The following is a 26,459-nucleotide window of genomic DNA, read 5'->3' as shown; positions in this document are numbered from 1 at the left end:
AATGCTTCTCGGCCCGACACACTTGGCTGGGCCAAAAAAGGGAGCGTTGCATGACTGCAATTACGCTCAAGTGCGTTTAGCCATTTTATTGCAATTGCAATTTTCATTTTGGTTTACAATCTGCCAGTGGAGGAGCCGTGGAACCGGCTCCACACATCCAAATATTTTCAGTGCTGTCAAAAGCGGCTTAACTAAGTGCGACCGAGTTTTGCTTAATGCGCTTTCAATATCGAACCGAACTGGAATGGGTGCATGTGTGCCAGAGTGTTTCGGTTGCCAAGTTCTTGATAAGACGGAACCAGTGCTCGGTTTCCTTCGTCCTTTTTGCAGGAAGTGCACCAGGGTAGCCATAAATTTTTCGCCTTTTTCTGCATAAATAGTACTTTTGTGCAGCTTTATGGCATTCGGGGTGCAGGATCAGGACGAATCAGGATGTGGCATTGCAGTGGCAAATGCGCTTCAGGAAATTGCGTAACTCGAGAGCCAAGAGTTTTGTGCGAAAACTTGACAGGGAATCGGGTTACATCCCCAGGGAGAGATTCGTTTCGGTTGCATAATAATGGCATAAGAATGTCTGAATTGAAAATTAACACAGCCTTGGTTTAACAAATTATTCGATGTTATTGTTTCTGTGCAAGTGCAGGCAATGTGGCAAAGCTGCAGTGAAATCACTTCTTTGTTTCACTTCTCTGGTTGCATTGTTCTTTGACTAATCGCTTCTAATTCCAAAACTTGGCAGCAGCTTACAAAAGCCAGATGACAGGCATCATAAAGTTTTGAAAAACACAGGACACTGTGATATTTGCCCAATATCCACCCGAAACTATAATTGCATTTTTCTGGGCCACATGCTCTGTGTGTGTGTATGTTTGCCTTTTTAATTAGAGCTATTTTTCGACATTTCATTAAACAAGAACGGAACACAGAAAAAATTGTCAACTCCGTTTGCTGTTAGTGTAGGCAATGTGCCAAGTGCATTGCAAGTTTGGTCCCCAGTCACAGCAGACACTAAAAAGTTAACTTTTGAGAACTTTTAACGAAGAACCGAGCAGTTGGGAGCCTGAAAAGGACACTACGAGGGAGTTGGCTCAAACTGCAAAGGGATCCTTAAGTTGCTCCATACGGATACACACACGAACCGAAGTTGCTTGTTGTGAAAAATGTTTAGTCATTTTCCACTGCTTTTGTGATCAACTTAATTAAATTCATTAAACGAGCGCTCACATCACGTATACGCCCTGTCGACCGTGCAATTAGTCCCTGCCACGCAGATGATAGATTGCGAAAGTTGTGCAAACCACTTACGAGCCGATATATTAACTTTAGCCATATTACCCAGGCATAAAACATATAGCTGCTAATTTAAATATCCTGTGGCTTCGACTGACAACCGCAACAGCGAAGCACAGAAAACAGGAAGCGGAAGCGGCATCGGCATCGACAGCAGTCAACAAAAACAACCACCGATGGCAAAGTCTAATTAAAATACATAGTAGTTGGAAAGTTTTCTCCCTCCGGAGTTTTCAGCCTTCTATCTATCATCGTTTTTTTTATTTTTTTCGTTGGTTTGTGTGACTTTTGGGGTGTAAAATCAATAGACGGCGTTTAATCAAATTCTACTTGAAAGAAAACGAGCTGAAGAGGCTGCTAAAAGCTGTAGAGGAAAAACCTTGGCGCAATCAAAGTCTCCAGCTCCTTGAGACCACGCCCCATCACCTAGATCAGAGTAGCAATTTCGTTAATAAAACGGCAGAGCGGCGAACTCGACGCTGGCAATAAAATTGAAACTTTGGAAGGGAAGAGAAAATCTCCTTCAACTGATTTCCTTCAGTCTCTTGTTGCTTGGTTTAGCTGATTTCCCAATGATGATGCAACGGAAAACCAATAAAACTAAACCTTCAATACTACCAAATTAGGTCACAGTTTACAAGTTAAGCACATTTGTAAAGCAGACTACAAAGTGGCATAGGGTAATTGCAAATTGCCACGCTTGTAATTCATTGCATTTATCTTCCAAGCACATATCTCGATCTCACAAACATCTACGATTATTTGAGTTCAAACGTTTTGCTGGCGTTGCTAAAATTTCCCAGCAATTTCCCTATTGAAGTTGCATAGTTTTATGTTTGACAAATTGCCAGACGATTGGCTTAATAGCCGGCTGAGCAGGCGACAAAGACGCCAAAGGACTCGTCCTCTGGCTTTGGGTTTGCCATTGCATTTGGCTTTGGGACGTGTCTGTAATTGGGGGCACGGAGTGCATATCAACGGAGGACATTGTCGGGACGTCGCCATTTTGTCAGCAGCAACGTGGCGCGCATAAAGTTTTGGACAAGTTATGCGCCTCCAGAGAATGTGCAACAATGCCTCAACAGTATCCATGAGATCTGCAGGCAGAGAAATGCGATACAACAGCAGTTGCCATTTAGAAACAGCGGCTCAGGGCGTACTACAAACACTATGTATATTTGTAATGCACGAGTATAACGTAAATATGTAACATTATGAAAGCTGCAAAGCTCTATTCTACACAAACAACTACCAAGCAAACTCACCCATGATTTTTCCCAGTGCAGCCAAAGTCCACAGCCAAAACCGAATCCTGAGCCGTTGTAATAAACTTTGTTTATAACGCGTCGCCGGCTGGATTGTGCAAACATGCAAACGTCGAGGGAAATGCATAGCTGAGATCGCCGAGCCAATGCAGAGGCGGAAAAGCGGAAAGGCAGCTCGGCTGCCAAGGAAGCGGAAGTCGAATGCACTGCACACTATCGGAGCAGCTCACCAACACACCCATACACCCACACCACTTGGGCACCACCACCCCATCATGAATGCGCCCATCGAAATGCGCATTTTGTTGCGCTAGCTGCGCTTGTTTAACGCATTTTAACTTTGATTAACGACTGACGGCCGGGAGCGAAGGGTACCAGGATACCAGAAGGCCAGGATTCGAGGATGCCCGGATGCCAGGATGCCAGGATGCAGCTGAAATGTTTGCATTTGGCGCCCCTCTCTATCCACAATCATCATTGGAGCTAACAAATTGCATTGCGCAGCATGTTTCAGTATTTTGACAAGTTGAAAGCATTTTCTACTTAAGTCATCAAGTGACTTGCTCGAATAAATGAGAAAAAGAATAGCCTGCATAAGTAATGCAAATTTTGACCTATAAAATCAATCTTAATCGATTGCCGAAGGCGTGATGACACTTGGGAATTGGCTTATTTATTACCACAATTTATCATTTGTATTCTAAGCAGGTTAAACGATTTATTGCCCTTCGTATATTAAGCCAGGCGCTCCTATTTATCCTTAATGAATAGAATTCCTTCTATCCATTTATGTAATTTTTGAAATCCTCAAACTCCAATGGCATTCCCTATAAAATACGCCCTTTTAACAATGGAAGAAATTCTCCTAGCTGAAAGCCATTTTTTCATCCAACTTAGTTGACCATTCCAGCAATTGCCAGTTTCATTAGCATTGAGAGGTGGAGCTTTGCATTGGTTTGCAGCCCGACTGTTTTCCGAGCAATTAATTTCATTATTTTTCATCTGGTTGCATAATTTTCATGAATGGCAAATCGAGTCGCTCGACGAGCTATCAACGGGATTTTCCCGCCTTTGAGCAGCGGCTGAATGAAAGAAGGAAAAACTCCGCGCCGCATGCTGTGCAAATCGTTAGCGCTGATTTATTATTTATTGCTTTGGTTTTGGTCTCTGATTTATTCTCGGCTGATAGAGGGAAAAGCTGGCTGGAATGGGGCGGCTTAAATGCCCTGCTCTTTTGTTTCGGTATTCCTGTGAATTTCTTTGTTTCTTTTTTGAATGTTGCACTATCGAAACATTCAATCGGGTCATGCAATTAAATGATTTATCACATAATTTATTGCTCAGCTGCAAGAGATGCACCCCGGGGAAAAATCGTCGCCCATGTATAAAATATTGAAAAATTGGCAGATGGAAATTAAAAAACTACCACGTAACAAGGTATAACATTTGTTTATTTAAATATGACAATAATAATTATTATATAAGCATGTAGTTTTAATAATTGATCGTTAGATTGTATACTTTTGGCACGCCTAAACTGGTGCAATCCAATCATTTTAAGCCCTTGGGCATTTCAGTTTTGTTGTCATTTGTTCGCTCTGGCTCTCGGCATAAATCGCACAGGATTTGCATAGAACATGGTACAAAAGCTGTTTAAATAACTAATAATTATCTTGTCGGCTTTGGCAGAGCTTCAATGTCATTTGATGCCATTCTGCTCGCTATTTATATGCATAAGCCGCTTAGTTGAAATTAATTAACATTAACAGCCGCAAAAACAAGAGAAACACGGACTAAGCAGAATCTAGCAGCCTATTTAAATATTTATTGCACGCCTCCTCTGCTCGTGGTCGTTTATTTTTAATGACATTGTAAGCCCAATCAGTTATTTATTTATATACCCTTTTTTCTGCACATCGCATTATGTATAACTCCGACCATAATCGCAGTGTGGTGGTAAATGCAATAAACACGATGTTTGTAGCTTTTTCGCATTAAATCTAATTTGATAGGCTTTGTGCAAATATTTGCATTTAATCTGTTTGGATTGTTAATTAAATAAGCTCTTATTACATGCAGCACAAAAAATATATAAAATTGCATATCAATGGCAGGCGAACTGTCAAATGTCATACACAACTAAGTCTGCAAGTAAAAAGTGTTTTGAAAGCATTAAAACTGAGTTGGATTATTAATTAATTTGTTTATCCAATAATAAGTTATAAGTCACTTAACCACTCATAAAAATGCATACTATATTAAAGGCGATGGATTTATTGCTATCCATTAAAACCTTTGTTATATAATTTCAATATCTCTATTAATAAAAATATCACTACGGAAGTTGCAATGCTATAAAGCGTTGGTTGTTTTGAGAGTTGGCAAAAGTTCAGAATTATTTATATGAGAAAAATAGCTAAGACTACTCAGCAGCTGAGGAACTTTTATTTTTCATTCACCACATCTCCTTTGTTTTACCCACCGCCACTCAACTTCAGAAGTCCTCTCGAAGAGCTCTTTCCTTTCGCCCGAACTGAACAATGTTCATATATTTCCGTGAGAAGCACAAAGCATACTTAGGAGCTCCATTCGATGGCAAACTCGAGACCCACGTTTCCGTACCGCCCGCAGTCCAGAGAAATCAGGAGAAGATGGAGATGCCCGTGGCGCTGCGATGCTCCGCTTAATCAGCACTGGATGCGGCACATAACTCAGATATGTGGGATGGAAACCACCGGCAAAGGAGCCACCCATGGTCATAGCCTTCGTGCCAAAAAGGATGGCGTTTTCCTGGCTGGAGACGAGAAAGGAGAGCGCCCGCTGTTGCTTTTATGCTGCTCTGCACTTTAATTTTAAAACAAATGCTGGCAAGCTCCATACGAAATTCGGCACAGTCAGTCCAGCGGGTTGGAAAGAGAGATATAGAGTAATACAGAGAGAGAGGGATGTACACCACAGAAATCTTTTTATACCATGTATTTCTTCCCCACACTGTACAAACTATTTAATGTAATTTAAAAGTTGTACAGTTGATATTCAAATTATCTTGGAACTATATAGTCTAATATGTAATTCTTAAATTTTCATACAATTTGAAATTTCCAATTCAAGCCATTCATACAATAAATTCAGATTAACATAATTAAATGTTGTATATTTTGTGGTTACGAGAAGCACCCCAACAACAACAGGACCCAATATGGCTCACACCCGTTTGAAGATAAAATGGCTTAAAAGCCTTAAATTTCTTAATGCGGAAAGTACATATAATAATCGACTTTTCTTCCTGCTGAAGTGCCCAGAGAACAGCAAGTGGGCATCCAGGCGTGCCTAAACTGCAGTTGCAATCAAATCTTGGGGCAACCGCAGGAGCAGGCCACACTTACAGAGCTGTCTCTCACAAAATTAACCACAACAACTCGCAGTGCTCACACACACACTTCAGCACAACCGCACACACACTTGAATGAGAATTTCATATTACAGGATCGCATCGCTGCGGTTTGTTAGGAAACTTATTAGATTAGCAGGGGAGGCGGTGTCACCGAACCCCATTTTGGTTCTCGATTGGATGCAACAGGCTAAATGTTTGACCGACGAGCTGTCCGACCACAAACAGCTGTCAGTTGGGCCTATGCCATGTCCTGTGTCCTTTGATGGCCTGATTAAAGTGAGCCCCCATCCATTGACAAATTATAAGTACCCGCACTCAGGCTAATGACATGCCTTCCAACGAAAAGCCAAGAGGGATGGGGTTACGTACGTGCATAGTTGGCCAGGAATGATGGATGCATATATAAAAACCGCTCTTAGTTGGGGTTTGCCCCGTCCAGCAATAGATGACGAATAGCGCTGGCCATGGACATCCGTATCCCTATCCGTATCCGTATGCGCAGCTCTCGGAGGCAGCGCAAAAAAGCATGCTATGAAATTTTATTTATGCCACTTTTGGGGCTGCATGTCACATGTGCACAAAGGGCCATTGTCGTTTGCGGGCCACACAAAAAGCAAGTTGCATTGTGATTGACGAGATTGAGACAGTACTGATACCTCGTACTTATTTAAATGTACCTCATCTTCTTTATAGCTAAAGTAGCAACCTTCTATATTCCCTATACTACGAGTATACTCGTATGTTAGAATTTATAGCAAAACATTTGTAAAATGAAATTTTCCATCACTGTCAACCTGATTTCCATTATTGCAAATCCCATATGCAAAAAATACGTTACTAATTTGAAAGATGAATTAGATTTCCAGCATACGGAGATTTGCAGCTCTGCAGTTTTGTTGTCCGGGGAAAAGGGAATCGCAGAACTATAAATTTCATTTGTCACAGCAAATCCCCAGAGCGGCTTACAATGAAGTTCATTTCGCAGGCAACGGGGCGAACGAGAAAGACATTTTTACGTAGTTTGTGGCAAAGTCAAAAACAGCATAATGCATGTCGCACACTCGAACAGAGTCACAAACACACACTCATATGGATTCTCTGGGTGGGACAGCTGACACAAAAGCCACAGAGAACAATTTAGATATTTTCTAAAGATTTAAGCGCTTCACAAGCGACTCACAGGACATGGCAGGACGAGGGCAAAAGCTGTCGACAGCTTCGGTTACATAACTCTCTGTTCCTGGTCGCCTGTCTATTTGTTTGCCATTTAAATAAGCATACTTTCCGCTGGCCCAGAGACGGGCTGAAATAAATATGCAAAAATAAAACGAAAACACATTCATATTCATGTGACTATCCACAGCAGCTCGACATTATTACTTATGTTTATTTGCTGTTTGTCTCCTGCAGGTACGTACAGTAAGCCAAAGGTGCAGCATACCTATACCTCCTATACTTCTGCTCCTAAGTGGCTCACTCCGACATTTGCATACGGATGACGATGTATCTGTTGCTCGCTGCAGCTCCATATGTGTGCTCCATATGGGCCAGCCCTTGAGTGTCTTAAGTTCCGGGTAAGTGGGAACTTTTTCTGAATTCCGGCAAGTGGTGGCTCGAGTGGTTATCCTGGCAAAGGGGTTTTTGAGCTATGAAATGTTTGTGGATCCTCAGACGAATTCTTTGCACCAACACTCGCACTCGCACACGCACACACACAATAGTGACCCCAATTGGTGCCCAGCTTGTGGGTGAATATGGAGCGAAATCTCACTTTTGCATATGTGCTCTGCTCCGAATGTGAATAAATTTAATTTACTACTTGACTTTAAGGTGCTGCGACTTGGCTGGGGATTGCGAAAGTCAAATGGCAGCCACTCAGGCGGAAGAATATCAACGCAATTTTGTAGAGAAAATACAACTTGCCTTTGCTTTCTCATAAATATTTATATACCAGCGCCTGTGCCAAAGAAAAGGCATGATAGTTGATTTTGTTTAGGAATAATAAATCGAGCATACAAATCTTTCCTCTACCGGACTGACCGCGTTTTAGCAAAACTATTTATAATTCATATACGTGTATGTACGGCAGTATTTATATATTTCACATACTTCAAGATAAGGCATATGCATTCATAAGACATTTGGTTATGTCAAAACTTGAAATTACCCACATCAAGCTAATTTCCTTAGCCGTGGGTACTTGCCACCGATGTAATTAACCCACTTGCACGGCAACTGCAACGCTGGCGAATTGCATGCCACTGTGGTGCGGCAGAGGCCACAAGGAGAAGCGCTAAAAATCCGAAAAGGGCGCGCAAAAATTTGCCTCGTTTTTAATGGCTCACATTGTCGATTTTGTGTATGCGTGTGCGTGGTTTTGTGGGTGTGTGTGTGTGTGCGCGCGTTCATAAGAGCCTTAACTGACCAGCAAAAGCAAATACGCACCCACACTCGCACACCCATCGAGGCAAAGGATCGTCCAGGACGACGCTTTAAAAAGTCATTTCGGTTTGCTCCTTTTTTTATACTTTTTGTGGATGGATACTCCTGGTATCGCCCAGGATGGATGGCACATCGTTTAAAGCGACCACAACAGCTGGAAAAAATCGTTGGGCGGATTATAAAGCACTTAAACGATTTTAAGCGCAATTATGTTGGCAGTAGCACGTAGCGGTCGCCCTTTCCGTTTAATTTTTGAGCACTTCCCAAGGGGTTTTCTCATTAGGTTTTCAATTTAAAGCTGCATTACGTTTTTTCTTTTCCATTCGAGAAAGAAGAGTATATATTTTATTAAAACAACAAGAGGGTGCCGGAGAAGAGCTGCCGGCAGATAACCTGAAACAACAGGAGCTGGAAACTCGGACTGCCGTGCAACAATTAGAACGTCAGCTTACCGGAAAAAAGTTTGCATTCCATTTATGCTCGTTGCGATTTATTTACGGCAAAAAAGTTCTACTTCTAGTTCTGGTCAGCGTTTCTTAAAGGCCACCACCAGCTTGCAGAATGAGTATGGTGAAGGGGCGGGGGCAGCATCCGCCGCCGAGTTCGCTCTTTTGTTGCCACAATAAACTTCCGGCCTTAAATTTCAATTGCCTGGCCGTGTATAGGTGGAAAACAAAATGGCAGACCGTTCGCCAAGTTATCCCTGCAATGGCTTCTGACATTAATTAGCCCAAACATGTTGAAACAGAGCAGCACTCCCCCTTGGTAGATAATGGCACGGCAAAGTTTTCGGCCATCTGCAGGTGCATAATGGACCTGGCCAAGAGCATCCTTATTCAATGCTGGGCTGGCTGCCGGGCAGCCTGTTTATTATGCAATTTATCGGGGACCGAAAGTGCAGAGTACACTTCACCAGGCCATTCTGCTCCTTAAAGCTAATAACAATAAGAATTGGACGAAGAACATAAAAGCATATATCAATTTTTAAGCGAAACCTCATTTCTAGACTTTTATAGTTTCTAACCTAAATAAAAAGTAAAAGAGTAAGCAAGGTAAATTAGTTTCATTATTTATATTGAGCATTTTTAATGGTACTAGTGTTCAGTGTATCATCATCCTTATCATTCCCTTGAGGCCGGATCCATATATTGGTTTGGGTTGATCTGTCGGATATCGACGTATCGCATGGTATCTTATCTTTCTGGACTTCCCGGAAGATCTTTTCGTCATCATGCTTCTGGCCAAACAAGAACTTCCACCGCGGTCCAATCGTTGGATTCTCCAGACTTTTCATTCCCACGAGATCCATTCACATCAATAATCCCCGTGGCCTTAGGTTTTCTGGGTTTCGTGGTGGTCAGAGCTCTCTTTTTTGTGACTTTCGCGGCAGGACGCCTTTTGCCCTGAGTCGGCGCCTTGGATAAGTGCAATTTGTTTCTCTTTTCTGATTTTCTGGCCTGGTTTGTTTTGACCCCTTTTAAAGCTGCTTTCCTCCTGGTCGACTGAAGCTTTGTCTTTGCTATGTATTTCAACATCGGACCCAGGGGCCTGGGAAACTCATCGCAGCTGGACACAGGATCATCGATGGTTATTCCTGCTCGCTGCGGTTCCTTCGCATATTTCGAGGAACCAGCTTTAAATTCCATATTGATGTAAAAATTAACTTAGAAATTTTCAATCTATGTCTGCTCGTGCTGAATGCTGAAAACTGGAAGTGTGTGAGAGGTGTAAAATGAAATCAGCAAACATATTTGACACCAGAAACATGGCTACTTCGTTAATGGCATTTAATTTGCAGTATTAATTTGACAAGGATTTCGCTCGGCAATTTATCGCATGTCCTTCTCGGGTTTCGCTCTTCGGTGCTGCACGGTTGTGGCTAACTCTATATAATGGCAGAAAGTTCACACTTCCGTTGGCTGAACTTTGTCCACTACCGCAGTCGGGCGTTGTTGTTGTGTCTGCTGAAGTTTTGTCCAAATGGCAGCTCTATTTGCTATTTGTTATTTGCTATTTGCACTTGCAGCAGTGCTAAATATATTTCAAACAAAAGCCAAACAAACAGCTGACAACGGCAACAGCGAATGTCAGCCGGAAGGAAGTTCAACTTAAATAACGGATATTGGCTTAAATAAACAATGGCGTTCGACGCCGGCTCCTCCCCGCTCTCTCTCTCCCTCTCTCTCATTCTGTAGTTCTTTCCCTTTCTGGTGGCTTTTGCTCTATGGAAGTCGCAAAGCGGAAGTCGTCTGGCCGCCATTTTGTGGTCGTAGCGCTTAAGTTAACCCTTCTTCTTGGCATTGTTTGGTCGATGAGTGCAACAGCTGTGTTTGTGCAACTTCTTCCGTCGGCTTAATTGCCTGTTAATTAGCGTAGATGCAGCTCGTGTGTACACACGTATCTTTCGCTGGGCTCCAATCTGGCCAGGTTCTGATTGTCTTTCCCCGAAATAAAAAATACGTCTGCACATGTCACATGTGCCTGGCCGTGACATGCCATTGATGGAATTTAACAACTGTGCAAATATTTGACATCCGCACGGTTCACTGCCTCCGCCTCCGCCTGCCGTTTGCCCTCCATGGGACCAATCCCAGAACCAGAATCGGTCACTGGCGCGTGAGAGGGCGAAAATTGGCTGCATTTCGTCGATTCGTAGCGACAAAAAAAAAAAAAAAACGTAGGTGAAAGCTTTCGCCTACAGGTGAAGCCAATATTAGTGTTGCATGCCCCATTGCTTCTGGTGCAAAACGTTGCCAACGCGCTTGATGCGCTTTAAAAGTTTGCCAATTAAGAAAATCAACTCAGAAAAGAGTAGTAACATAAGTGTATGTTTAAATATTCAAATCCCAACAGCATGAGCAGAAATTGTATAATATTTCATTTTAAAACTATATCAGTGACTAAACTGTTATCTCACAGGAACTGTCCCTTACAATACTGACTTTCTAAACGAGCAGTTACCTATTATTTGCAAACTTGCTTTCTAAGTATGCCTAGATAAACAAATACAAAACGGAACTTGAAAGTTGCTCCTGTGCAAAGGAAGTTAGCTACTTATAACGTAATTCCCCTCTCACATCCGCTGTGAGCAAGTCACAGAGCATTCAAATTATTTCCACACCCAACGACTACGATGGCGACAATGTTTGCCCAGGCGGGCAGGAAAAAGAAATGGGTGTGAAAAAGTGCAGAGCAGGAAAGGAGGTCCTGCAGCCGGCAGGAAACCATTCGGTTAGGTAGTCTGAACGAATGCCCAACCGACGCTAAAAGGATAAGCGCATTAAAGCATTTACTTTGCGATTGCAATGCGAATCAGGCCGGAGCGCATTAGTACCTACATATATACAATGTGTTTATATCGAAAGTGGAGGCCACTCGATCCGGCTGCAACAAGGACATGCACATGTATGTTGGAGGACTGCGCCAGAAGCCGTTGTTGCCCATTCCCACACAAAAGCGCAACAAACATGCAACAGCCTCCGGCAGATGGGCTCCAAATGCAGCTGCAAAGGACAAAGAGCACATTGCACTTTGGACCCACTTAATCCCGCCCATTGTGTTAGCCTTATTATGACGCCCAGCACACAAGAGTCCTACTAGTTCCACTCCTCTTCGTCCCGGTCCCCTAGAAGCCAGTTCAATTTGAAAAGTGAGGAAAAAAAGAATTCTGGCAAAGCCTTGACGACAGTTTTATGCTTTATCAGCAGCGGCGTCGCCAAAGCTGGAAAAACTTGTTTGTTTTTCCTACGCTTCGTCTCCTGTAATGAACGGCATTGTCTGTCTGCTTTGCCTGTTGGCGGGAAAGGGGGTGCAAAAAGTGGGTGCTGAAAAGGGGGGTTCGGAAAAGTCCTTCGCCTTTTCAGCCGCGTGTGTTAAGGTTACACTTTGTTCGCTCCACTCGCGACCAGACGGCGCCAGTCGACCCTCAATGGCAACGAAAGCAGCAGTTACATCAACCTCTTGGCATTGGCCATTTGCCGGAGCAATTTTTGGCAACCATTGGCAAATCGATAATTTCGCCATGAAGTCATGTTGCTACAACTAAAACATATTTAAAGCCAATTCGAGTGTGGGCAGCGCTTCCAGCAGGAGGCTTCTGAATATAAAGAGGTCCTTGCGTAATGGATAAGAGCCTTGGGGCGTAGAACTCGTGAAATGTTTTTGAAGTAAGATGAAAATGAATGAAAAGGGTCTGACATTTAGAACGTCATTATCTAAGGCAGGGTTCCTTTTAAGTATTTCTGTTTAAAATACTTGTCCCTAATATGATTGATGAGTTAATATTGAGTTTGCCTTATACAGATATTTACTAGTTAATGTGCTGAAAATCAGATTTTCTTATTTTTATTTCAAAAACATGGAAATGAATAGCAACTTTACTCCCATTCCCATTGAAATGGAAGCAAAATAATGCTGTTAAATCATTTTGTGAGAGCCACGACTGATGCTTTTAATTTACTACCAATGATAATTCGATTTATTTGCGAAAATTATTGAAAGTGCAATAACTCTGCTGGCAATGTATTAATGATATCACTTAATGTGAATAAAAGTCCGTTTGTGAATAGCTTAATGACTCATGCAACGATTACCCGGTGTGAAATGGCCTTTGTCGGAATTAATAAAAAGTCCTTTTTTGTCGACTTAAATCAAGGATCTGTACGCCTGTCAGCTGATTCGCATACAAATTGGCTTGGATGAAAACTAATTAAATTTAACAACATTATGTGGCCACTGTCGGTGGGCTTTAATGAATGAGCTGGCAGTCAACTGGACACTCAATCAATTGGCCCAAACAAAACCTAATTATGCTGCGCAAAAATTGAAACCCAATAAATCAATTTAATGTCTAGGAACACGCACATGGCCAAGTCAACCGTCCTTCCCTCATTTAAGTTGCCCCAAACTCGAGTTTTCTAGGTCACGTCCAGAGCGCGATATTTTTCCGCATTTTTTCTTAGTGAGCTTCGTTGCTTCCTATTTTCCCAGACAAATGGCGTCGCACTTTGGTGGCGCCACTTTGTGTTGCCCCGGTTGTTGTCGCCACCACCACCACCGTCACCGCTGCTGCCACATCCAGCACTCGGGAATGCCCCAGAACCGGGATCCACCTCGTTGCCCGTCCGACTGCTTGTCACTGCCAATTTTTAGTGCAGCCATTCCTTTGGCAGCCCGGCTGGGGATAAATCCAGCGGCCCGTTATCGGGTGTTATGCCCCACCAGGGGAGCCACCCGGATCCGTATTGATTTCCCATGCCACGGCTCCTTTTCAGGCATTAAAGTTGCAGCCGGCGAAAGCGGCAGCGACATGGATAGTTATAGTTATAGTTCCGTTTGCAGCTCTCGAATCCATCAACAGCTGTCAAATTGCTCTGGCCATTCATGGCTTTATGTTCTTGCAACGGCCATGTTGCCTGCGCAGTTTTTATGGTCCATACTGTTTTTTTTTTACAGTTAGTTAGAGCTTCAAATTGATACACGAAATAGGGAGTTTCCATTTGAGAGCTCCTTGAAGAGTTGAATTTACTGCGAGACTAGGAAATGTTTTGTTCGCACCAAGTAGATCATATTGAACTTCAGTTTGCATCAGTTTGAGTTTTTGTTTCAGTCAATGGAGAAATGTGTTTCCATCTGTTGTCCTAGCAATTAACCATAAAATGGTACATATATGCTGCTCCTCCGAGAAGTTCAAGTGTTTGATTTCAATGCTCAACATTTTATGTAGATTACTTTTATCCCTGCCAGGCCATCCTATATCCTATTTGCTTTGTAACACTTACACTCGAATGGCTTACGTAAGCCATTTGCTTGGCCATATATTTTATTTATGCCTCATGGGCGCTTAGCTATTCTGGGTTTTCGTGGTAATTTACTCCATGGAATCACTTTCACTCGACCAACTCCTTTCAGTCCGTACGATTACCGCCAGAGACAAGTGCATTCTTGGCTGTCGGTTGTAGTTCTTCCCATCAATTGACATCTGGAGCCCGGTTATTGATGGCTTTTATTGCATTGCTCGATTCATTTGTTGCGGATGCGGTGGCGGATGGCAGATGGCGGATGGCGGATGGCGGAAGTTGGATGCTGAATGCTATATGTTACTGGTGGCTGCAGGGGCATCCTTTCATTTCGTGGCACATTGCATCGAGCCAAGTGCTCGACGTCAATCACATTTCACATTTCCTTTGTAACAAATCCGCTGGCACAGCGCTTGTCGATGGCATCGGCAGCCAGTCATGTTAAATTACGTGCAATTAAAATCTAATGCACAAGCGTATGTCTGTGTGTGTAGGACTAACCCGGGGAGATACTCAAACATTGACGGATGCCCGGATTGATGCTCCATTGGTTGCCGGAGGGGCTATCGACATCGTTGCGGTAATTAATAAGCTACGACCGGCGGGCCACGGGTCGTATGCTTTATGGGCCACAGCTGCAGCAGCTCGGCTAAACTATTTATGCAGCAATTGAGTTTGGGGAGGGGGAGGAGGGAAAAAAACAGCATTTCCAATTTGGCGCGCTGCAAACTGCATTTTCCGTGGGCGGGCACAGGACACCGCGACCCAAAAATTGTAACGAGTTAATTTAACGCCCCAGGGCCGAGTGTGGGAAAATATGATGACATCTTTGTAGCCGTGCGAAAGTGCCTTTGCAAAAGCAATTTCAATTAGTGAGTGCGCCCCCAAAAATGTGGCCGTAAAACTGAAAATTTAATCACCAGCGAATGGCACTTGGATACCAGCGAATGTCCTGGCAATGTCACACAAAAGCACACAATTAAGCCCCGGCTAAAACCGAAAATGCAAAACGAGCTGTTGCTCTAAAATGAAAACAGCCACCGAAACTAAAACATCAAGTGGATAAGCAGAACTCATTTACCTCCAAATGCTAACCATAAACGCAACTATTTTGGCATCTCATTTGCAGTGTTTGTGTTTCTGGATCATAGTGTGTGTATATGAGTCCAAGTGCATGTGTGTTTGTGTGTGTGTGAGTGTGTGCGTGTGGCAGGCGACAAGCAGGCGACGACGCTGCAATGGCGGCAATGTCAGCGAGACAACCGGAAATACAACGGCAACTTCCGTGTCGACGACGCCGAGTTGATCTATATGCGAATACATCCTCACGAGAGTTACATTCTGTATCTGTGTGTGAGTCTGTGTCTTGGTAGTGGTGCTTCTCGGTTGCGTGTGAGTGAGTGTGTGTGTTTTGGCAGTACTTAGTCTAAGCGTTCCATTCAAAAATGAATTAAAAAAGTTATTATAATTGGATGTAGCAGATGTACTTTTAAAGGACTTAATTTTGCATTTAATTTTAATACATAACAGTTTATAAAAATATCACACATCTTAATAAAGTTACTTATTTGTTCTCACTTACTATTTCGAATTACAAAGCGCTTTGAATTACAAAATCACAATATCAAGTATCACAATATTCAGTATCTCAGCACACGTAGCTACACAAAGGCCAATATTAAATTGAAGTTACGAATTATTGCCTTCTTATTGCCTTATCCTTGTGCTGGATGACATTGGCAAATTGAACTTTAAAATGTTTTTCACGTGAAAATTATTAAGTCATAGACGCAATTTTGCTCGATTTATCGTTGAAGTCATTTTCATAAGTCATGGTGAAAGAGTCCTAGGCAGCTGCCAAGGACAAAGCGGATGCCACTCATATTACGTTTAAGATGGAACACGTGTCTGTCTGCCAGCCAGCCATGCGGATGCGGATGGGGATGGGGATGCGGATGTGGATGCGGATGCGAGTACTCCGCCCGGAAGGCGTGACACACGTAGAAGGCCAATGGGGAGCATTTTTGGCCTGCAGCTCTGTCTGGCATATTGGCTGATTTATGTGGCAATAAGCAGATGCAACCTGCGCTGAAAAAAGATGGCGGCAAGGGGCACAAGCCGAACGTGCAGCGCGTAACTGATATGCAACGATTAGCACCCACACACACACAGCTCACCCAGGAAATGCAATTGGGTTTGGACTTTTGGAAAATAACGAGAAGAGTCTGAAAAGCTGTTGCAGTTGCACGATATTGATTTTCGCTGGCTACTAAGAAAACTACATATAACTCATTGCAGCACATGTTTGCGGGGAAACTTTTCAGCCACAGCCATTCAGGATCCTTCCTCTACGTCCTTGTCAATGTTTTCCTTTTTTTTTGGATCGGTGTTTGGATCGGTTGAGAGGGGTGGGAGGTACAACCAACTTATCCATTCACCGCAGCCCTTTGAACTTTTGCCTCGGCTCCGCAAATACGTAAAGTTTGGTGGCAAAAACCGCATTCTGACATTTTGCCAAATTCGATGGTTTTTGCGGCTGTCCGTTATATATGTATAAACAAACAGTTTGGATGCCTTAAATGGCTTCGCCACATTTCCTTTTTAAAGGCATGCCTCGTCGTTTTATTAAAAGCTTTACTATGCACTTTTCCAGAGAACTGACTAAAACAGAAGTCAATACCTTTACACCACGTAAATCCACACACTACTTTCTGTATATTTATTTACATGAAGATATTTAAATTAAATGTTTGCTACCAAGTCGTTTGCTAGGTTTAAAATTACCTAAGAATACTTGAACTCTCAGTTCTTTAAAGTAAGTTCTGCTGCTGTTGGCAGTGTTTCTATGATTACTATGATTATGTTTGCTAGAGCATTTAGCTAATTGCCAAACTGAATCAAAAGCCTGCCTCACGAGATGCATTAAATATGATATCAGCCGATTAAAGTGTCAATGCTGGGCCTTTGACTTTGAAGTCGGCCAACAGCTAATAAATATTAAAGTTGCTGCCAGCAACAGGAATCTCAATTGCTGAAATGGAGACAATGTCGTTGGGTCTAGGGTTGGGAATAGTGGGCTGGGATGGGTTGACATGTCGAGTGGGGACAATCGTAAGCAGCTTACCAAGGGTCGGGGAACTGGTTCGTCAACCAGAACCATAACTATGTTGCTGTTCAGCTGGTAATAATAGTGGGGCATAAAAAGGATTAGGCGGAACACATTGTTCCATGCGGAGTTGGATGAGAAGGAGGAGCAGTCCCGGGCCAGGAAGTCGTAGTAAGGTAATAGAGCGAGCAGCCAGTCTACAAAGCACAGGGGGCTTAGCCTTGGTTGCAGTTTGTTGGTGGATGGATGGTTTCTGGTGGACGTGGGAACTGACAGGACGACTGATGCATGGTGACAAATTCGGAAAAGTCAGCAGGGAATTAGACGACACAGAGTTCCTAATGAACAGCAGAAAGCAGTGAGTTTCTTTCTATTCTAAATACGGTGAAATGAAATCAAAACATTTAATTAATTGTTTAATTTTTTTAAAAGGAATGCAGAAAGCGTTCAAGTCTGCAGTTTACAAGTTTCATAGCCCCCGAAAATGTGTGTATTTATTTTCTTTCCTTTTTGCAACATTGTATTTGAAGGAACTTAAAACTTCTGAGCTCATTCGTCTTTCTTAGCAGCACTGATTTCTCCCCACTGATTTCTAATACCTCTAAATCTTGGTTTGCCTGCTCGTAGGATAAGGATTTGTGCTGGTCAAGTGTCCAGGTTTGGGCCAACCCCCTGTGGCTACCAAGAAGTAGAGAAAAAATTGTGCAATTGCCGGAGGGAGGTCAAGCCAAGAGACAAGAAAGCCGGGCTAAATAGCCCAACAAAGTTTGAGTCGAGCCGGCCAAGTGAAATGCGAAGGCTGATAACGGCATTAAGGGGTTAAGCTGCTGCTGCTTCGGGCAGTGCAAGTTCAAAGTTCGCCATCGGATGCATTTGAAGACCCTGCTTGGGAATCTCCTCCTCCTTTTTTCCATTTTCTAAGTGACGTTGAATGGTCATCAACGCTGGGAGGGGGGCTTAGCCTTGATTTACTGCGACTCCTTGAGTTCTCAAAAGTGTTGTTCAAGGGCTGAAAAGTTTCACGCCACGATGCGACGATATGATGAGGCCTCTTGATATCCTGACATAGCGCCCTTTTCCCTTTTACCCAGAACATCCTATTTTTACATGCCGGGCACGTTGCCTGGTCTTTGATTAAAATTGATGTGCTCGGGGCTTTGTCCGAAAATTTCGCATGCCGTTTATAGTCAAACATAATTTGACCTAAGCCAAGGCATAAGCAAATGTGACAGGCTCCAGTCAGCCATAAAAGCCTTCTCAGCTAGAACACTCATGGACATTTCCATAGTCATAGTCATAGACAAAGACATGGACATACCAGGTCTGCAGCTTGAGTCGGTAATTGAATGAAATGGCAAAAACTCACGCACACAGGAAAATGTTCATTTAAATGCATGGCATATGTGGGCTGGGAGGAGGTCGCCAGAATGTCGGCCAAACGCCGACTGCACGACACCAAGCCAAGTTGGGGATATACAAAATTTAAACTCAAATAAAATTAAATCGAAATTAGCACCAGAGTGCCAGGCATCCGAGCAGCAAAAGGTGGCAGGAACAGTGGTGCGGCAACGATATTAATGTTATACACTTGAAATTTAATGCAGTTTAAACATTGCGGCTATTTAATATTAATATTCTGTCAAGTAAAATCAGGCAAAGTATAACTGTGTGGAAGAAGAAAATTCAGTAAAAAGAATAAGTTTAAAATATTTGTATTAATTATGGCACAACATCGTGGTGAAAACTACTGCTTTTTAAATATAAACGCTGTATTTCCTGGAAGAAACGTGACAATTTGCCCTCTTAAACATCCGAATTCGGTCCACTGTTAAGTGGCAATTTTATGGCACATAAAAGTTCGCACAACTGTCGCCGAGGCCACTAAACGTCATCATTGCCATGGATTAGCCGTAATGCGCGACTGTAATTTAGCACTGCAACCGTGCTGGCAGTCGAGATCATAAAAAACTGCATCTGCATCGGGCCATAAAGTAGCGGCGAGTCGTGCCAGCTACTCATTTGCATATAGCCAGCAGAAAGGGGGTCCTGAATCGCAGTGCCTGTATCTGGCACACGGTCAAGGAAATGTCCTTCCATTTTTGTATTTTTTTTGTGGCCAAGTTGAGCACTGGTCGTGAATTACTTTTAGCGCATTCTTGGACTTAAACTGCAGCACCATTGCAACAACAAGGCGGCCACAAGGACACCCACCGGCAGGACAACGGCCAAGGAGGACAAGGACGAGACAAGGACTAACAGCTAGCTGGTGGCTCGCCTGTTGACACTAGAAATTGAGCAACCAAAAATGTGTAAACAAGTTTGTTTGGTCCAAGTGTTACGCATTGGTCTGCTGGTTGAAGTCCTCAAGGACTCAGTGCCTGGTCCTGCCGAGTTCATAGCACCGGGCTATCGATGTCGGTGTCTTTTTGGCCCTGCTCTTGACAGCTCTCAACGCCCGACACTCTGGAACAGTGTATGAAAAGTTTTCAAAAATTTATTTTCGACACAAAGCAAAATGGTGTTTTCTTTGTCCTGCCAGCAATGAGTATTTGCGCCAAATATACTGAACAAATTGCCGAGCAGAACGGTCCACATAAATCAGGACACGGCAAGTGACCAATTAGTGGCCAACAGCAAAGTATAGTCTAAGTTTTCGGGAGTGCACACATTTTGCTTCTGGCAAGGTGTGGCTGCTACAAAAAGCAATCAATTAAATGACGAAAAAGGGATGTGTCTATCTAGATACAGCAATAGAATTTTAATTGATTCACCTACATATGTAAATGTAGATGAGCCACAGGAACATGCAAGCTTTTTGTCAGAAGATATTTATTACTAATACACCGAGTAACTGAAAAAGCATCCAATCTATTCGAATTTTTATGGGTATTTCATGGACAGAGCTTGTGCATCTTTTTCCAACTGTGTGCTGTATCCTTTTTCCCTGCGCATAAGCAGACTTTATATTCCACTTCTCTTCCTTTATGATGTCACTTGCTAACTTATGCTGTCAGAAGAATTAGCCCAAACAAGCACAATGGCAAAACGGCATCGAGTTTCGAATTGTGTCAAGTTGACGCTATGCGAATGCCAGAATGGAAAGTGCCAGAAAACTGCAATTAGAGACAGCAAGTTGTCGTGACAATTGCAGGCATCACTGCAGCAATTTTCTGGCAACGCATGTGTGTATGCTCCATTTAGGCCAGGACACTGAAGGACCAACTTTGAGCCAAAAATTATGACTTAAAACGGCGAGAGCTGGTTTTTGTGCCCCTTAAATTTGTATTACTCATGTCTAACATGAGTTGCAAACATTAAATGTCCCGTCAAATGTCAATGGCATTTCGCTAAACGACATTATTCACATTATGCACTAAGCATTGCGCATACGCCACGTTGGCCGGCCTGACACTTCAATTAGCGCACGCGGTGCACCGCACACACATTGTTTACCAAAACAAATGTCACAGTCATATCACATGAATCGAGTGTCCCATGATTTATTTAAAATGTCAGCGCTTTGATTATTTCTGCTTAGCAATGAATGCTTTCCTCTACACAAAACCGACATCATCGTCCTTTCATTTCGGTTTCTAAATACAGCCGCCGATTGATTATGAATGCAGCCCCAATGACCATTGTAATTGCGTTTCAAATTGAATTTGGCTGGAATGCATAACTATGCGATGGCATAATGCGCCATCAAAAATGATCGCTAACTGAAAATGAAAACGCGAAAATACGGTCACCCCTGAATGCACAAGTGAATCGAAAGTTGCTAGCATATTAGAATTTGCATGTCCCCACCAAATTGGGGCATCATTAAAACTGTATTCAATTAGGATTTGTTGAATTGAGGTCCTAATAGAGGTTGTAAGGATAGAAGACAACTGAGAGATGTTTTAAAGTAAAATCCAGAGAAATTCGCTAAATGTGTGTAGCCACAAATACTTCTACTACTAAAACGATTTATATTTGATTCACTAGTGAGTGCAGAGCCATGAAAATAATAATTACGGCCTTTATTACTTTCCTCAGATGTTTATTTATTTACACTAAAGATGTAAAACAGAATTTCAAATGTTGACACTGTAATTGGTCACATTTGAGAACTTTGAGGACTTGCAAAGCTCTTCAAAGGCATAGCAACTGTTAATTAAAACTAGTGCAAGTAAACCGACCTCAATACGAAAATCAAGGAAAATATGTAGAGTCGATGCCCTGAATTTTACACTGGAAAATTCCCTCAAGTGTGAGAATCACATTTTCCAAGCAGAGGGAAGAAGTTTTCCCAACACGGAATCTCCGAAGGAAACTGAAATTATTGAACTAAATAATTTAAAGTCGAAAAAAACTGCCTAGCACCTGGCGCAAAAAGTTTTGTCCCGAACTTTTCTCCTTGCAGCAATTTCAATTAGCCGTGTGCTTATGCAATTTAAACCAAACATTTGCATAATCCAATCAATGCCACGAATTGAATCGAATCTAGTAAAATGAAATTTGCACATAATTGCATTGACTTTTGTGTGCAGCATGTCGCAATTTGTGGCAATTGAAATCGATTGCGACCGTTTCGCCTGGCCTCTTTCGATCGGACAATAGGTTACATTGATCGATGCCCGACTGGCATAATAAATTCCATTCTCGCAGACATTAGCAAACACTTTCGAGGCTCCACAAACACCAGAACACCAGAAACTCCAGACGCTCCACCGCTGACCGGATTTTCACTGCACCGACTGGGCGACTTGGGCTCGAGTCTCTCGCATAATTTGCGGCTGTCATGTTGCGAGTTGATTAACAATTGTTGGCCAAAATATCAGCCAGGTGACTTGTGATTTATGCCCGCACTCGTATCTATTGGTTGTATCTAGTTTGTTGGGTGGGCTCCTAATGGACCAGGTTGTCCGCCACCAAGTTGTGAATTCAATTTTCGTACTGTGCCGTGCTGTGCTCTGCTCTGCTGTGCTGGCTACGATATCAATCATACGCACTGTTTGCTGCCAAACGTTTAGCCATGAATCAGCCAAAATGCTGAAGGCAGCAGAACAGAACAAAGAGCCGCCGGCCAGCATTTGCAGTAAACTAAATTGCTTTTACTCTTGCCACCGCCACATGCATGTTAATAAATGTTCGCACCTACCTATACAAGCATTCATAAATGCACACACACTCACTCGCACACACCCACACATACACACACACACAAACGCAGCGCAGTAGTTGCATGTCAAAAAGCACTTAGAGCTCCGTATGTGCGAGTGTATAGGTGCTGTCCTGCAGTCGGAGTTGCACTTGTGTCGGTTGTGCTGGTTGTGCAAGTTGTGCTAGTTGCTGTTTCAGTTCCCGTCGCCTTGGCAACTGCCAGCTCAAACATTTTGCGTACGCCACTCAGCAAGTAATTACATAACAACAAACACAGAGGAGAAACAATTTGGCGGCACGCACACGCTGCTCAATACGCTAAGCGGAAGGGAAATGCTGAATTAAATAACCTTTAAAGTTAAGAAAATAGACTTGGAAAAAAATTCTAAAAAATACTTTAGCCTGGGTATCAGTTGATTTCCAGTAGCTCAATTAGGGAATTACATTTTTTCTGAAAATGCAAATGCATCTAGTTCAAAACCTATAGAAAATTATCCCTAGAGGCCCACCAACCTCGTATAGAGACAAATTACAAAGACTGCAAACAATTGTAGTGTGCCCTTTCAGGGTAAGGAAACTCTTTCGAATGAAAGTATCCACGCTGTGATTATCAGACTCAGATGCAGCAGCTTGGCAATTTTGGGAAAGGATGAAAATGCATTGATGTCTGACATTTCTAAGCTCTCTGCAGGGGGAACTTTGGTGCGCTTTTGGTATGCTTTCACGGCCCGCGGAGTTGCAACAGGCGACTCATGGAGCGCACTTTGCATTGCTGCAACATTTTCGGACCGTGTTGCCGAATCGCAATTTGGCCTGATGCTGCAACTGCAGCTTCGCCTGCGAACCCGGCTTTTAAGTTGATTAGAGGGAAACAGCGAAGCAGGGCTACGCAAAAATATTTTACGTAATTAAAACTTGGCTGTTGCTGACGTTGCATGCGAATGTTTTTTTTTGTATTTTTGTATTTTGCCGTTCTCCTGTTTTCATGTTTTTGTTGCCAAACTACTGGCGCTGCAACAATTGGGGATGGGCTAAATCCGAGAACGAGGCATGTGCCATTGCGTAAGCAACATTTTTTGCAATGGTTTTTGCCATCGCATTGTCTGAACCAAAACAAAGGGCGACCACAAAACTAGCGCCACAAACAATAACCGGCAAACAACAAAAACGCCGGCGAATATTACATCACTAGAGCAACAAGAAATGTACATGCTAAAGCAACAAAAACACAAGCCATATGCCACAGTCTGCGGCTTGTTTGTGTGCGTCGGTGTGTGTGTGTGTGTGTGTGTATGTGTGTGTGCTTGTTGCTAACGCCAAAAAGTACTAAAAACTATGTTGGCTTTTTGTGCGGCGGAAACAGATTTATTTGACTGGCTAATGTGGGCAAGGGCTTTAAAGTTATAATTTTACAATGACATTTTAAATGCAAATGTTGCACAATTTATGTCGCATCATCTGGCAATTTTCATACACAAAAATGTATTTTACAATTTACGGCTCAACACTTGCGGTTAATTTGTGTAGTTAATAAATCAAATTTAATAGTTTACAGTACGCCCAGCACTGGCCATAAAACCAATCGACATAATTGCTTTTGAATGTGGCACAATAAGTCACTTTGTTGGAAAATACAAGTGGGAAAATGTGCGGTACTAAATACAAGTTTTGGGTAAAGTTCTCCAATATAAATTGATTAGTTGAGCAACACAGCAACACAAGATAATCCCCTTGCATTCCCTAAAATGATAAAGTGCAGTTTATTCTGTATCACTACAGCTTAGTCTAAGTAAATAAAACGATTTCCTTGTGGCTCTAGATTGCATATATCAAATAACCAACGAACGAGGCTCGTATCCGGTATCAACTTGTCTTCGACTTGGCCAACAATGGCACTTGGTGGCAACTGGGGACTTGGCCTTCTGCAACAGCGCTTTGAGAACAAAAGTTTTGGGTCCGCACTCGATCCACTCAGCCTAAAACTCGAGCTGAGGCTGAGGCACAAGAACGGGCACAAGGATCTGGTGAAACTCAATAAAAGAAATATTTTTGTTAGCTCACATAAAGTACTTTCATAGTTGGATGAACTGAAACTCTTGCATGGCGCAGGCAGTGGCCAAAGTTATAATAGTTTTTCAAGCAAAGCAAATGCAATTCCACTTTTGGGAAAAGTTCGCTCAATAGACCAGATTCCCGCCGCTTCACTCGGCGAGTGGACTTTGGCCAACAAACAAATGGGGAATGGCGAATGGCAAATGGCAAATGGAGAACATGCGGGACTCCACTCCAACATCGAACAATTGGAATTCGAAAAGTGGCTCACACAAATTGCTGCGACACTGCTGATAAAACTTGCTCGGCCCCCGAAGACAAAACTCCTGCCAATATTTGAATACTTAAATTGCCGCCCAAGAGCTACTTAAATATGTACTTGCCTCGTCCCGAGTCTGCTGTATTTATATTTTAATTATAATATGAACAGTTGACCTCAAAAGTCTGACCGCAATCCAAAGCTTTGTGCAATTTTGATATGAACTTTGAAGGCAAATTTGAATGGGCAGTGAGAGCTGTGCATCTACTTATTATGCAGCTTGCATTACAAGAAAACTTTAATTAGAGAATTCGGCCACTTGACCGAGCACCAAACTAAATTGTTGAACAAGTCAAATTTAGTTTTAAATACTACTTGAGTCACATTTACCTAAATTAAATCGCAGCAACTAAGAGCACGCATTTTACATGCCAGCTTACATCCAATTGGTGGTCACACGGCGTATACGTAATGCCTGCTCGTAACAATAAAACGATGTAGCATACTTTCGAGCGCTTACCTTCGTCAAACTTTTTGTGGCCGGCGTTGCCGGGATTTGCGTTGCCTTGTATTTGCCTTAAATGCCAACACCTGCTACATTTTGAAGTGGATCAGCGGCGGCAGGAGGCTTACAAAGTTGGCTGCTCAAGGAGAAGAACTTTTAAAAATAGCCCAGGGTCAAAAGGAGGGAAGGACATTTGCGGGCCGCCCAGATTGCGCAACGAAAACAATGCATCAAAGCTCTCATTTTCAGGCCCGAGGCCAGCGTTAAATTGTAATTAATCTTCTCATAAATACGCGGGTCATTATGGCAGTGTGGGCGGCGTAATCAGTTCGCTATTGTTTGGCATAAATTAAAAATAAACTCAATTAATTATGTAAATACGGTGACAACAGTCTGCCGAGTCCGCAACTTTCCCATTTAATGGCATTCACCTGAAGCTGAAGGCAGCCGTTCAAAAATGTATAGAAAAGCAGCACGAAAAAGTGAAATGCAACTGTCTATGGCTGTCTTGTTTGCATGTGCATGTGTACGTGTATGTGTGTGGGTATGACATCCTTTTCCTTTGTCAGGTGATACGTGACTGTGTGTGTGCGTGTGCCTTCTGCTTACGCCATCTTTCTTGCTCAATTTGTAAAACAATTTTGCATACAAATTGCAACAGCAGCCAGCACTGAGCTTGACATGCAGCACCAAAGCGGAGCGACCTGCCCACCAGGATATATTCTATAAAAATGCAACGCCAGCGAGGACGAAACGGAAAGGATCGCAAAGGCACGGAAAGGAAAGCGTGGCAAACATGCATGACAATGCATGACTAAAGTAATGAATTACTTAAGTCCCTCGCCCACTGCAACCAACAGCACATATGTCCCCCAATTCCGAATCCGGGTCCATCTGTGCGTTGTATCCATCCACCCATCTTGCCCCTGTCCCCCTCGGAAAAAATCGGGGGAAAATGGAAACTGAAAAATGGAAAACACGAAAAAGGTCGTGCCGCTCGGTGATGAGATGTGAATTTGTGTGCATTTGTTTGCTCGATTTGAAATGAGCGACAAGCATCTCGCCTTTAATGCCACTGCATCCTTTTGCAACCCAGAATGATTGAGAGAGTGCTGCGCATTTGCATTTTCAAATCAGAGACCGTGATCAAGACGAATTGGTAGCAGTTTATTTGCAAAGTCATGCCATTCACGCAGTAAATCA

At 42.8% G+C, this 26,459-nt stretch overlaps 2 protein-coding genes across 2 annotated transcripts in view; one reads left to right on the top strand and one right to left on the bottom strand.

Annotated features, from left to right (window-relative positions):
• Nucleotides 1-26,459, top strand: part of LOC6543419 (neural cell adhesion molecule 2) — a 71,999-nt gene that overhangs the window by 33,365 nt on the left and 12,175 nt on the right. The window lies entirely within an intron of this gene.
• LOC26526929 lies at nucleotides 9,449-10,132 on the bottom strand. The gene has a single exon (XM_015160092.2). The coding sequence runs from the start codon at nucleotides 10,035-10,037 to the stop codon at nucleotides 9,621-9,623; it is 417 nt and encodes a 138-aa protein (XP_015015578.1). The 5' UTR covers nucleotides 10,038-10,132; the 3' UTR covers nucleotides 9,449-9,620.

The sequence above is a fragment of the Drosophila erecta genome, unplaced genomic scaffold, assembly GCF_003286155.1.
Source record: "Drosophila erecta strain 14021-0224.00,06,07 unplaced genomic scaffold, DereRS2 tig00000055-arrow-pilon, whole genome shotgun sequence".
NCBI classification, from domain to species: Eukaryota; Metazoa; Arthropoda; class Insecta; order Diptera; family Drosophilidae; genus Drosophila; species Drosophila erecta.
The sequence above is the reverse complement of the archived record's forward strand: the minus strand, read 5'-3'. Positions and strand labels throughout refer to the sequence as shown.